This window comes from Dinoponera quadriceps, unplaced genomic scaffold (assembly GCF_001313825.1).
Source record: "Dinoponera quadriceps isolate SergipeBrazil2010 unplaced genomic scaffold, ASM131382v1 scaffold3271, whole genome shotgun sequence".
Classification (NCBI taxonomy): domain Eukaryota; kingdom Metazoa; phylum Arthropoda; class Insecta; order Hymenoptera; family Formicidae; genus Dinoponera; species Dinoponera quadriceps.
This window is the reverse complement of record NW_014557287.1, coordinates 216,383-228,344: the sequence shown is the minus strand read 5'-3', so window position 1 is coordinate 228,344 and position 11,962 is coordinate 216,383. Positions and strand designations below refer to the sequence as shown.

The 11,962-nt window shown below is 44.8% G+C and overlaps 2 protein-coding genes across 3 annotated transcripts; one reads left to right on the top strand and one right to left on the bottom strand.

Moving 5' to 3' along the window:
• Window positions 1–272: 272 nt before the first annotated feature.
• On the bottom strand, window positions 273–1,000 carry LOC106748896 (nuclear receptor 2C2-associated protein). The gene is made up of 3 exons (XM_014627814.1): window positions 881–1,000; window positions 648–738; window positions 273–566 (listed from the first exon to the last, which is right to left on the bottom strand). The coding sequence occupies exons 1-3, from the start codon at window positions 916–918 to the stop codon at window positions 282–284; spliced, it is 414 nt and encodes a 137-aa protein (XP_014483300.1). The 5' UTR covers window positions 919–1,000; the 3' UTR covers window positions 273–281.
• A 447-nt stretch (window positions 1,001–1,447) lies between these two features.
• On the top strand, window positions 1,448–10,733 carry LOC106748946 (transcription elongation factor SPT6). 2 transcript variants are annotated; one of them, XM_014627901.1, is made up of 13 exons: window positions 1,448–1,789; window positions 1,868–2,039; window positions 2,168–2,252; window positions 3,637–3,830; window positions 3,907–4,023; window positions 4,593–4,607; window positions 4,697–4,860; window positions 5,042–5,291; window positions 5,369–8,400; window positions 8,631–9,147; window positions 9,334–9,571; window positions 9,664–10,108; window positions 10,445–10,733. In XM_014627901.1, the coding sequence occupies exons 2-13, from the start codon at window positions 2,001–2,003 to the stop codon at window positions 10,650–10,652; spliced, it is 5,304 nt and encodes a 1,767-aa protein (XP_014483387.1). In that variant the 5' UTR covers window positions 1,448–1,789; window positions 1,868–2,000; the 3' UTR covers window positions 10,653–10,733. The 2 variants fall into 2 exon arrangements, with proteins under 2 accessions (XP_014483387.1, XP_014483388.1); XM_014627902.1 differs by lacking the exon at window positions 4,593–4,607.
• The last annotated feature ends 1,229 nt before the right edge of the window (window positions 10,734–11,962 follow it).

Here is an 11,962-nt window from a genome sequence, read left to right as displayed (position 1 = left end):
AAACACAGCCTTGATGGTAAAATCCACTATCAGTGTCACCAACCTTTTCTCGTCATTACGACACAATTTTTCAAGAAAAAATATTGCTAGCTAACCACACATACGTAATTTTTATAAAAGAAACAAATTATAACAAATCCCAAGATTTCAATTAAAATAGACATATTTTTTTCTGAAATCGATGTTTGTATAAATATTTCTATAATATATATCGTTGTAACAAATACATCAGAAATGGTAGCGATACAATAACACAGTAACGATAACACATATCAGAAATATCACGAATATAATGATAAGTTATATATGATAATTCTGCCAAAGAAATCGGTGCTCTGATTGAATACAAATTTCAAAGTCCTAGCTTTGATTTTATTAGCTAAGTTGAATCGCTGTAGGTTGTTCACATCCTCTGGATAAAACGCTTCTACAACTACTGTGTTTTTCTCATTGCAACCAGCTTCCAGATAGCATTCTTTGCCAGCAAATCCACCTTGAAATTCTATCTCAAAGCTGGAAAGACTACACTCTTCTTCGAAGTTAATAATAACCCATTGTGGAGTACCCTGCAACATGTGTGTTGTTAATCATACAGAGACTAATACCGAAGATGCAGAATTGATTCTTGAAAGGAGCTAGTTACTTACCGCATCGGAATTCCAACATGTCTCATTGGAATCGTCAAACATGTGTTTCTTTCCGTAAGATCGGACGTTTTTGTTTAGCACCGAGCTAACTCTGAAAAGAACATCAGTCATTCGTACGATGAAAACACTTGTTGTTTAAAGTATTTCACTTAAAGAAATTATGAATCGTGTTCACTGTAAATGTTATATCTATCTCTAACCGTTGTTATATTCATTATAAAGATAAAACTAACCGGCATTCGAATTTATTTTCTTTCATTAACGAAGGCATATCAACCTCGTCAAGATAACGCCGACATTTGTTTGGTGATTTTCTAAAAATTATCTAGAAACTTCTAACTTGGCACGACCGATGGAAAATGAATCAATAGCCAATCCCCTCTAGACTACACTTTAAACGACACTTTTACTCTCCTTATATTCGAATATGATTGGTCAATTTCTTATTCTTACTTCATATGAACATACTCCTACTGCTCATTGTAGACTATGCTTAAGCCTCGGTTTACAATAATTGTTTTAAGCCTTAAGGAATTAATCACCATCGAATATAAGCAGAATGATCGACTATGATTGGTCAATTCTTCTTAAGGCTTAAATTCTCATTGTAGATCCTGCTTAAGCGCCTAAATCAAACAGGGAGCGTTCCGATTAGTCATGTTGCAATTTACCACCACCAACCATAGTCAGCCGTGATTTAGTGTTTTTCTAGTGTCGGCCAATCAATGTAGCCCGTGATCAATCAGGTCCCACCCAATCGAACGTAGCCATAGTTCAATGCAAGTCTTGTGCGAGTCGCTGACGAGTACGGACGTATTCGGTTGTCCTTGCACGCGTCACGAGCCCTTTGCTCGTTTTGAACTCAACTATTTTCGGACACAGTCGTTGCTGCCTCGACAGAACGCCAATTTAGAACCCCATTTTATTTAATTCAACGCATTTTGGAACCCATCTTTTGATATTCTTTGGAACTTCATCTTACATATTACGCATTTCTTTATTTGTGAGTGAGATTGCGGCATAATCTCTCAAGGAATGCTTCACTCATTTGTGGTTGTGTTGGCCGCTGAATTGCAAGCCTCCTACACCATTTGCAGTATCTCTTTCAAGAAGTGCCTGAAGCCAAATATTTTGAGAGAGAGGTATAGTTCAACGACAGACTCTTACTTCTAGGGATTCTAGTGCGATCTAGTAATGGAAATAACCTCCGTATGCCGCAGGCTTTAGTTCGATCACATCCGAGTCCGAGAGTAGATGGTGCCGAGATATCCACTCTTTTGAAGCGAGTGATACTCTGTGCTCGAGACCTCAGTCTCGCAAGACCTCTGCTAAGTTAAGCTAAAACGGCACAATATGGCACAATATCTGGATTCTGAGGCGGATGTCAGCGAGGCAAGTATTTTTGCAAATTTTCGCACCTTTTCTTTCTTTTTACGTTTGCGAGTTTTGTATGGTGCGATGGCATGCCCGAACGATGCTCGCCGTGACGTCCTCCGTTGAGCGTTTGATGAACGTTTTAGGGCGAGGAGGAGTTGGACCAGAATGAGAAGAAGAGACTGAAGAAGATGAAGGCAATGGAAGTGAGCGACGACGAAGAGGATGAAGGTAAGAAACGCCACACAGTGCATGTTTGTATTTTTCTTACGCGTACGTATACAATAGATGCCCGATAGTCGCGTTCCGTCGATACTTCTTGTCGGCGTAAGACATACGTCTTTGTTCGTCGGCGTTAAGTGAACGATGGCTTTTTGATCGGTGTGGAATCGGTAAAATTTGTTAAGAAATAGGCCCTAGAAACGGTTACATATAGCTGAAAGAAGTATATCAGATATCGCATCATTTAGTTTTACAACTGTTCATTGAGCGCTTAGCAAACTCTTGGATTGGTGTATACTTTCAGATTTGATCAGGATCTAGAAATACAAACCAATCAGATCCAAAGAGATGATATAGTGCTTCATGAATATCCTATTGAATATATTGTATATGTTATATTCATAGATCAAAGGTCGCGACACTTCAATGAATTCCACAATGTCTTTATGTTCAATATATGAGTTTGTTTAACCCATTAACTGCCAAATTTTTTTTTTGAAATTTTTGGCCAGATAAGTTATATATATGCACAAAAAGTTGTGTAACAGTATAATTATATTCAAATTATGTTTTGTTTTGATCCCCAAATAGGGATCGTGGCAGCTAATGGGTTAATAAATACTCAGGTGATACATCAGATTCTTTTATGACTGGCAGCTAATGAGTTAATAAATACTCGGGTGATACATCAGATTCTTTTATGACTGGCAGCTAATGGGTTAATAGATACTCAGGTGATATATCAGATTTTTTTATGACTACACTTGGCGGAAGCCAGCGTAGCATCAATGCTACATTTCCTTTTGGAAACTATTTCCAATAGATGGAAATAGTTGCTACATACCACAGACATATAGATATCAGATGGAAAGTTCCATTGAAACTCTCTGATGGTTGCAAAAGATTAAACTTTTTAACACTTGGGCTTATTAAATATATTTTTAGAATGCTAGATGGCAATATGGAAATTATTAAATAAATACGTTGAAAAAGTAAAAACCGTTAAATTTTTTTAGTATTCAACATTATTTTTACTTTTAAATTTTATTATATCGACTGCTATGTTACAAAAATTGTAAAAATTCAGAGAGTTGATTGTATGTCTCAAGAAGTAGTGAGAATTACAAAAGTGAACAAATTTATTAGGCGTTGACCAATAAAATTATAAATATTTTAGTAAATTTGCTTACTTTTGTAATTCTCACTGAAATATAAGATTAATTTCAAGATATGCATACTATTTACAAAATGTATAATTTCCAAAGCCTGATAAGACACAACTTGCATAGTTGACATTGTGTTATTGTGGTTACAGATTTTCTAGATAAAACATTTTGTTTATGGAAGAGTTTTCTTTGTAATTAATTATATATATCAACGTTATACTTTATAGATGACGAGGATCAATTACGCGAAGAACTGAAGGATTTAATAGATGACAATCCTATAGACGAAAGTGAAGGTGAAGACAGCGATGGTTCTGATCATCATAAGAAACGCAAAAAAAGCGATGAAGATTTTGATGATCGCTTAGAAGATGAAGATTACGAGTTGCTGGAAGAAAACTTGGGTGTTAAACTTCAGAGGGTATATTTTAGATATTGAATTTTCTTTAAAGGGAAGAAAAATGTACGTGTATTAAGAGTTTAATTTCTTGTTACAGAAACGTTTTAAACGTCTTCGAAGGATCCAAGATGAGGAGTCAGAAGAAGAAGAACAAAAGGAAGCAGACGAGGAAAGAGATGCTATCGCCAATGAATTATTCGAAGGCTCTGGAGATGTAAGTGTTACAAAGATGTACAATGCAATATTATTTTGTCTAATGCTGTACAATTTGCATCGACTTGTGTCTTTCTTATTTATATTAGTCTGATAATTCTTTGAGATGTTGACAACCCATTAAAATGTGATTTAATTTCCTATTGTTCTGTGTATATAAGATGTATACATAATATAAAGATTATTTAAATGTTACAAATTGCTTTTTTCTGAAAGTATGTATCGCATAGCAAAAAATATTTTAAGTAAAAATTGTTTAGTGCGAAGGGGAAGAAGAGATAGCGACATTACTTTGACTTTAGATGGATATGCCTTGATATGACCTTAGCGCATCCATCTAAAATCAAACTAATGTTCCTATCTCTTTTCCCCCTTCGAACCAAATAACTTTTATCTAAAATATTTTTTGCTACTTTTTTTTTTTTACATTTCATGCGTACTTTTGAGAGAAAACAACTTGTAACGTTTTTAATCGTCCACTCTGCATAAATACGCAACTAAATGCATATGTGAACACATACATGTAAATATCACATTTGCATTTACTGTATACATGCGCACTCGTATCAGGAAAGGGAAATAACGGTATGTAAAGTGTGACATTTCTCTAACGCCTGTATTTATTTGTGCGTGAATGTTCAATATTTTCATGCCCACTTTTATACTGCTCACAGGAGGACGAAAGACGAAGCGAACGAAGCCACAGACCGGAAGTAGAGAATTTCGAGGAAGGCAGTGACGAAGGCGAATATACTGATGCGGATGACTTCATTGTCGATGACGATGGTAGACCTATCGCTGAAAAGAGAAAGAAGAAAAAACCGATATTTTCAGACGCGTATGTAGAATATTTAAATATCAAAAGTTTACAGTCTGTAATTACTATTAATATCTGTCATACCACATATATATATATATATATAGAAATGACATATTACTTAGATATAATTAGATTCGATGTTTCCTTTCCTTATAATCTGTAAGTGAAGAAATGAATTTATCGTGATACCATTATCTAGGGCATTGCAAGAAGCGCAAGACATCTTCGGCGTTGACTTCGACTACGATGAATTAGGCAAATATGGCGAGGAAGATTACGAGGAGGACGAAGAGGAGGAGGAGGACGAATACTTGGATGAGGAGGTCGACGCTGAGCGTCCGCGACGTCCTAAAAAACAGCAGAAGAAGAAAACCACGAGGAAGAGCATCTTTGAGATTTACGAACCCAGCGAGTTGAAACGCGGCCACTTCACCGATTTGGATATCGAGGTATGGACGATGCACGACATCGGTAATTACCCACGTTCGTTAAATCACCACTAATGGGATCTGACTTTTTGCCGTAGATACGCAATGCAGACATACCGGAAAGAATGCAACTTCGGTCGGTGCCGGTCGTGCCGGTTCAGGAAGGCTCCGACGAGCTGGATCAGGAAGCAGAGTGGATCTACAAGCAGGCGTTTTGCAAGCCCACGGTCTCGATTCAAGACGCCCATTTGAACGCAGAAGCTAAAGAGCGTGCCCGCAAAGGGCCACAGACTATCGCCAAGATCAAGAAGGCCCTGGACTTCATGCGGAACCAATACTTCGAGGTCCCCTTCATAGCTTTCTACCGGAAAGAATACGTGCTGCCCGAGCTGAACATAAACGACCTGTGGAAGGTGTACAGGTACGACGCCAAGTGGTGCCAGCTGCGCCAGCGGAAGGAGAATCTGCTGAAGCTGTTCGAGAAGATGCGCAACTACCAGCTGGACGAGATCATGAAAAACCCGGATGCGCCGTTGCCGGACAACGTTCGGGTGATCAAGGACGATGATATCGAGAGGCTGAAGAACGCGCAGACGAGCGAGGAGCTCAACGACGTCTATCATCACTTTATGCTCTACTACAATCACGAGATCCCGAAGATGCAGGAGACCGTGCGGAAGAAGGAAAAGGAGGCGCGCCGAGAAGCGAGGATTCAGAGGCGCAAGCAGCAGCTCGCCGAGGCCGAGGAAAACGGCGAGGATCCACCGGAGGAGGAGCCGGAGGTCGAGGAGGACGAGGAGATCGACGAGACGTTGAAACAGGCGGTGAGGAGCGGGCCGTACACGATCTGCAGGAAGGCCGGTTTGGACGGGCTGACGAAGAAATTCGGCCTGACGCCTGAGCACTACGCCGAGAATCTCCGTGACAATTACCAGCGTCACGAGGTGGACCAAGAGCCGACCGAGCCGACGTCCATCGCGACCGAGTACAGCAGTTTGCGTTTCAAGAGCCCCGAAGAGGTGCTGAAGGCCGCGCAACTGATGGTGGCGATCCAGTTGGCGCGCGAGCCGCTCGTGCGCAAGTGCGTGCGCGAGATGTACATGGAGCGCGCCAAGATCTCTATAACGCCGACGAAGAAAGGCGTGAAGGAGATCGACGAGAACCACCCGATCTACGCTATGAAGTACCTCAAGGATAAGCCGGTGCGCGACCTCGTAGGCGCGCAATTCCTGAATCTGGTGATCGCCGAGGAGGACAAGCTCATCACGATCACATTGAACGACAGCATCGAGGGCAACACCAGCGGCAATTACGTCGACGAGATGAAGCAGCTCTATTACCGGGACGAGTTCAGCAAGAACGTGCAGGATTGGAACGCGCTGCGCGTCGGCAGCGTCGAGATCGCGCTGAATCGCATGGTCATACCGAGCCTGAAGAAGGAGCTGCGGACGAACCTGATCGCCGAGGCGAAGGAGTGCGTGATGCGCGCCTGCTGTCGCAAGATGTACAATTGGATCAAGGTCGCGCCGTACAACTGCGAGTTCCCCGAGGAGGACGACGAGGAGTGGGACACCGGCAAGGGTCTGCGCGTGATGGGCCTGGCTTATGTGCCCGACTACTCTCAGGCCGCCTTCACCTGCCTGGTCGCGGCCGACGGCGAGTGCACGGATTACCTGCGGCTGCCGCACTTGATGAAGCGCAAGAACAGCTACCGCCAGGACGAGAAGACGATGAAGGAGGCGGATTTGCTGGCGCTGAAACACTTCATAGCGACGAAGAAGCCTCACGTCGTCGTGGTGTCCGGTGAATCCAGAGAAGCGATGATGATCGCGGCCGACGTCAAAGAGTGCATCACTCGCTTGACCGAGGAGGAGCAGTTCCCCGGCATCCAGGTGGAGATCTGCGACAACGAGCTCGCTAAGATTTACTCCAACAGCAACAAGGGCGTCTCGGAGTTCCGGGATTACCCGCAGCTGCTGCGCGAGGCTATCTCGCTGGCGAGGAGGATGCAGGATCCATTGGTGGAGTTCTCGCAACTGTGCACCGCCGACGAGGAGGTCCTCTGCCTCAAGTACCACAGTCTGCAGGATCAGTTGCCCAAGGAGGAGCTGCTGGAGAATCTTTACCTGGAATTCGTGAATCGCGTGAACGAGGTCGGCGTGGACGTGAACAAGGCGGTCCAACAGGCGTACTGCGGCAACCTGGTGCAGTTCGTGTGCGGTTTAGGTCCCCGTAAGGGTCAGGCCTTGATCAAGATGTTGAAACAAACGAATCAGAGATTGGAGAACCGGACGCAGCTGGTGACCGCTTGCCACATGGGGCCGAAGGTGTTCATCAATTGCGCCGGTTTCATCAAGATCGACACGAACAGTTTGGGCGACAGCACCGAAGCGTACGTGGAAGTGCTCGACGGCACGCGCGTCCATCCCGAGACTTACGAGTGGGCCCGGAAAATGGCGGTGGACGCGCTCGAGTACGACGACGAGGATGCCAATCCCGCCGGCGCTCTGGAGGAGATCCTCGAGTCGCCGGAGAGGTTGAAGGACTTGGACCTCGACGCTTTCGCCGAGGAACTCGAGAGGCAGGGCTTCGGCAACAAGTGCGTCACCCTGTACGATATCAGGGCCGAGCTGAACAGCCGATACAAGGATCTCCGCGTGCCGTACCAATCTCCAAGCCCGGAGAAGTTGTTCGACGTCTTGACCAAAGAGACTCCCGAGACCTTCTACGTCGGCAAGTTGGTGTTGGCCACTGTGGTAGGCATCAGCCACCGGAAACCGCAGGGCGAGCAGCTGGATCAGGCGAATCCGGTGAGAAACGAGGACACGGGTCTCTGGCAGTGTCCGTTCTGCTTGAAGAACGATTTCCCGGAGCTGTCGGAAGTGTGGAATCACTTTGACGCCGGCGGTTGCCCGGGTAAAGCAACCGGCGTGCGTCTGCGATTGGACAACGGCATATCCGGCTACATTCACATCAAGAATTTGTCCGACAGACACGTCGCGAATCCCGAAGAGAGAGTCAGCATTGCCCAGATTATTCATTGTCGTATCGTGAAGATTGAGGTGGATCGTTTCAGCGTCGAGTGCACCAGCAAGAGCAGCGATCTCATCGACAAGAATCACGATTGGAGGTAAGGTGGACGAACGACTGATCGATTACAAACAATCTCTCGATTTTTCTCTCTGTTTTTTAAGATGATAGGACTGCTATTTGATAGATGTTTGGAAGATACTAGAATGTTGGTAAATTTCTAGTAACTTTTATATCTGACCAACTATTCGAGATCCATCATCATGGATACTAATTTACATGAAACAGTTCGTCGTAAATCGGTCAGTATAAATTAATGTATACTTGCAGACCGCAACGAGATCCGTATTACGACACCGACGCCGAACAGAAGGACGTGAAAGTAGAGGAGGAGGCGAAGAAGGCGAAGCAGAGGCAGATCTACGTGAAGCGCGTGATCGTCCATCCGTCCTTCCATAACATCAGCTTCGTCGAGTCCGTGAAGCTGATGCAGACGATGAAGCAGGGCGAGGCGATAGTGAGACCGAGCAGCAAAGGTGCCGATCACTTGACAGTCACATGGAAGGTCACCGACGAGATCTACCAGCACATTGACGTACGAGAGGAAGGCAAGGAGAACGCCTTCTCGTTAGGACAGAGCCTGTTAATCGGTAACGAGGAATTCGAGGATCTGGACGAGATCATCGCGCGACATGTCAACCCCATGGCGGCTTACGCTTCCGAATTGTTGGACTTCAAATATTACAAGCCGACGGTGGAAGGAATCAAAGACAAAGCTGAAGAGATACTGAAGGAACAGAAGAAGGAAAACCCCGGCGGTATTCCTTACATCATTTCAGCGGCAAAGGTAAGCGTTTGATACTTTATATATAATAAATATTTAAAAAATATTTTCATCTTATAACATTCGTCACACTAATTTTATTATGTTATTTTATTAATACGATTGTATTTTTCAACGTTGCGTCATTAAAGCCTAGGTTGTGTTGCAATGAAATCACCTTCTTCTCGTTCTTCCCGCGTGTTTTCACAGAATTACCCCGGAAAGTTCCTTCTCTCTTACTTGCCACGCACCCGTTGCCGCCACGAATACATCACAGTGACGCCTGAGGGCTTCAGATTCAGAGCGCAGATGTTCGGCAGAGTGAACGACCTGTTCCGCTGGTTTAAGGAGCACTTCAGGGATCCGCTTCCTGGACAATCCACTCCTAGCACACCGCGTGGTGCGATGACTTCCAGAACGCCTTACACCACACCAGGAGCCGTCAGTAGTAAGTCTCCGCCAATGATACAACCGCTGTTATAATCAATATTCCTGAAGCTTCTTCGTTTGTCATTGGGAACGCCGACGTTTCTGTTTCAGGCATGAATCAAGAGGCGATACAGAGAGTGGCGCAGAATCTTCCGCATCACATGCTGCACTCGCTGACGCAAGTAGCGAATCAGACGCCGCATCATTATCCGCCGCATACCCCGGGAGCAGCCGGCGCCGCCGGTTACGGCGGGGTGCACACGTATCCGAACACACCGTACACGCCGTCCGGGCAGACTCCGTTCATGACACCGTACCAGACGCCGCACCATACTCCGCATCACGGTCAGCCGACGCCGAGATACGGTCAACAGACCCCGAGCCATCACCAGGGGCCCTTCGTGCATCCACCTCCGCCTTCGATGACACCCAACCATCACAGATCAGCTCAATCGCACAGACCTACGCCGCCCATGTCTACTCCTTCGGGTGACCCCACGGATTGGAGGAAAGCGGCCGAGGCGTGGGCGCGGCTAAAGGGCGGCCCCCGTGTATCGTGAGTTTCCTTTTCGCTATTTCAATTCAGGCATGGCAGCTTTTCCTCACTTATTTCGAAACGTTTTCTCTTACTCGAGCCTTGTCAAAACAGCTCGAGGAAGCATGTTGAATAACTAGGATTTTGGATAAAAGTATATCGAGAAAAATATATTGCAATAAACTTGATGCGAATATAATCTTTCGCGCGAACGTTCTTCTTTTTCCATAGAATAGCTATAAATATTGTCTGGCTTTCGCCTTCGCGAATCTGAGCGAGTACTATTGATTTGTAGCGGAAAACTGAATCTAAGCTCGCGTTCGGTTTAACGTCAACGTGGTTTGTACGTGCTTTCAGTGGTTCGACTCCGAGATATGAGGAGTCCAGGAAAACTCCGCGCAACTACGACGAATCGGCCGGCAGGACGACGCCCTCCGGTAGAAACAGGCCGTCCTCCACGCGCACACCGTCGTACAAGTCTCCGCGGGGTACTCCACACACGAATTCTAGTCCGCGAAGCATGTCCCTGAGCGGGGACGGTACTCCTCTATACGACGAGAGCTAACATAGTCGTCGTATCTGTGTATAAGTTCCCCTAGTCAAAAAGTTCCAGGCCATGGCCAATAAACAAAGTATTCATTTTAAACATTTCTTCGATATGTTGCCCTTCAATACAATCTCTTCCGAACCTAACAACCTGGTGTCTTTCCCACTCCTGGAAGCAGCGCTGACAAGCTGATTCCGGTCTTCAGTTTTATTGTCTTCGTTTTTCTCTCAGTAATTTTTGAGTTTCGAGAACAGGAACAGTTCTGCCGGTCTATCATATTAGACGAATACGCTGTCTACGGAACGACTGTGATGTTTCGGCTGAGAAACTCGATGACACACGTAGTCATGTGCGTTATCGTGGTGAAATATCCACGAGTTATTTTGCCACAATTCTTCGTTTCTTGCTGATTGCTTGACGGTTGGTCAGGTTTTTAATTTTCACAACGTCATCGATGGGCGTCGACGAGCGTTAGGCCATTCCTTTGTCCTGGATAATGATAGTGCTCTCTCACCAAAAGCATCGTTTGCAACATTTTGAAGGTTTCCGCAGCAGCTTTTCCACTTTTTTTGTCAAAATTTATGCAAATTCTTCATTCTTGTTTTTCGTCCATCGTAAAAATCGCCTAGGCAAAAAAACACAATTTCAGAAAAGTAAACAGAACTATTAAATGTACCGACAAAAATAGCTGAATTTCTTATGTGCCACGTTGAACTGTCACCAGTCAAAACCCTATGGAGAAATTCACAAAAATTGTTTGTTCACATTAAATGATGGCCTGGAACTTTTTGACTAAAGGGTACGCATAGTCCATCGTATCGTTACACTTACTCGCGCTCACGCCCGAGGATACAAATGAACACACGTGTTTAAGAAACCTTAATATTACACAAAAACTATTTACAGCGTTTCCGAATCAATCAACAGAATCTTTTAGTTTTGCGCCCGGCTCGTCTGCCTTCGTCCGAGACTCGTGTGCAACCCTCAACTCTTTTCTCGTCGTCTTGTCTCGACGGCTCATCGTCCGGGGAATCGCTCTTCAATTTTCAATCAACTTTAATTGACATCGCTACTTCACACCTTGCGGCCCGGACACACCGATACAACAATATTTATTAGTTGTGTCATATCAAATGTATACCGACGACGATGGATACTTGTTTCGCTCCCGCGGACGGGGTACGCTGATCGTGTTGTGTGCGTCGACGCGAATGTTTGTTGACATGAACCGCACGATCCGCGACACACGTAGACAAGTTTCCACATCTATGCGCACGAAATGTTCGTTCACGTCTTATTGGAAGGAGGGAAGAATAGTCGAGAGAGAT

Coding starts and splice junctions, on each gene's coding strand:
- LOC106748896 (XM_014627814.1), bottom strand. CDS start 918: ATGCCTTCGTTAATGAAAGAAAATAAATTCGAATGCCG. Junction 739..880: donor GAAAATAAATTCGAATGCCG/GTTAGTTTTATC, acceptor TGTTCTTTTCAG/AGTTAGCTCGGTGCTAAACA. Junction 567..647: donor CATGTTGGAATTCCGATGCG/GTAAGTAACTAG, acceptor CACATGTTGCAG/GGTACTCCACAATGGGTTAT.
- LOC106748946 (XM_014627901.1), top strand. CDS start 2,001: ATGGCACAATATCTGGATTCTGAGGCGGATGTCAGCGAG. Junction 3,831..3,906: donor TGGGTGTTAAACTTCAGAGG/GTATATTTTAGA, acceptor TTCTTGTTACAG/AAACGTTTTAAACGTCTTCG. Junction 9,148..9,333: donor ACATCATTTCAGCGGCAAAG/GTAAGCGTTTGA, acceptor GTGTTTTCACAG/AATTACCCCGGAAAGTTCCT.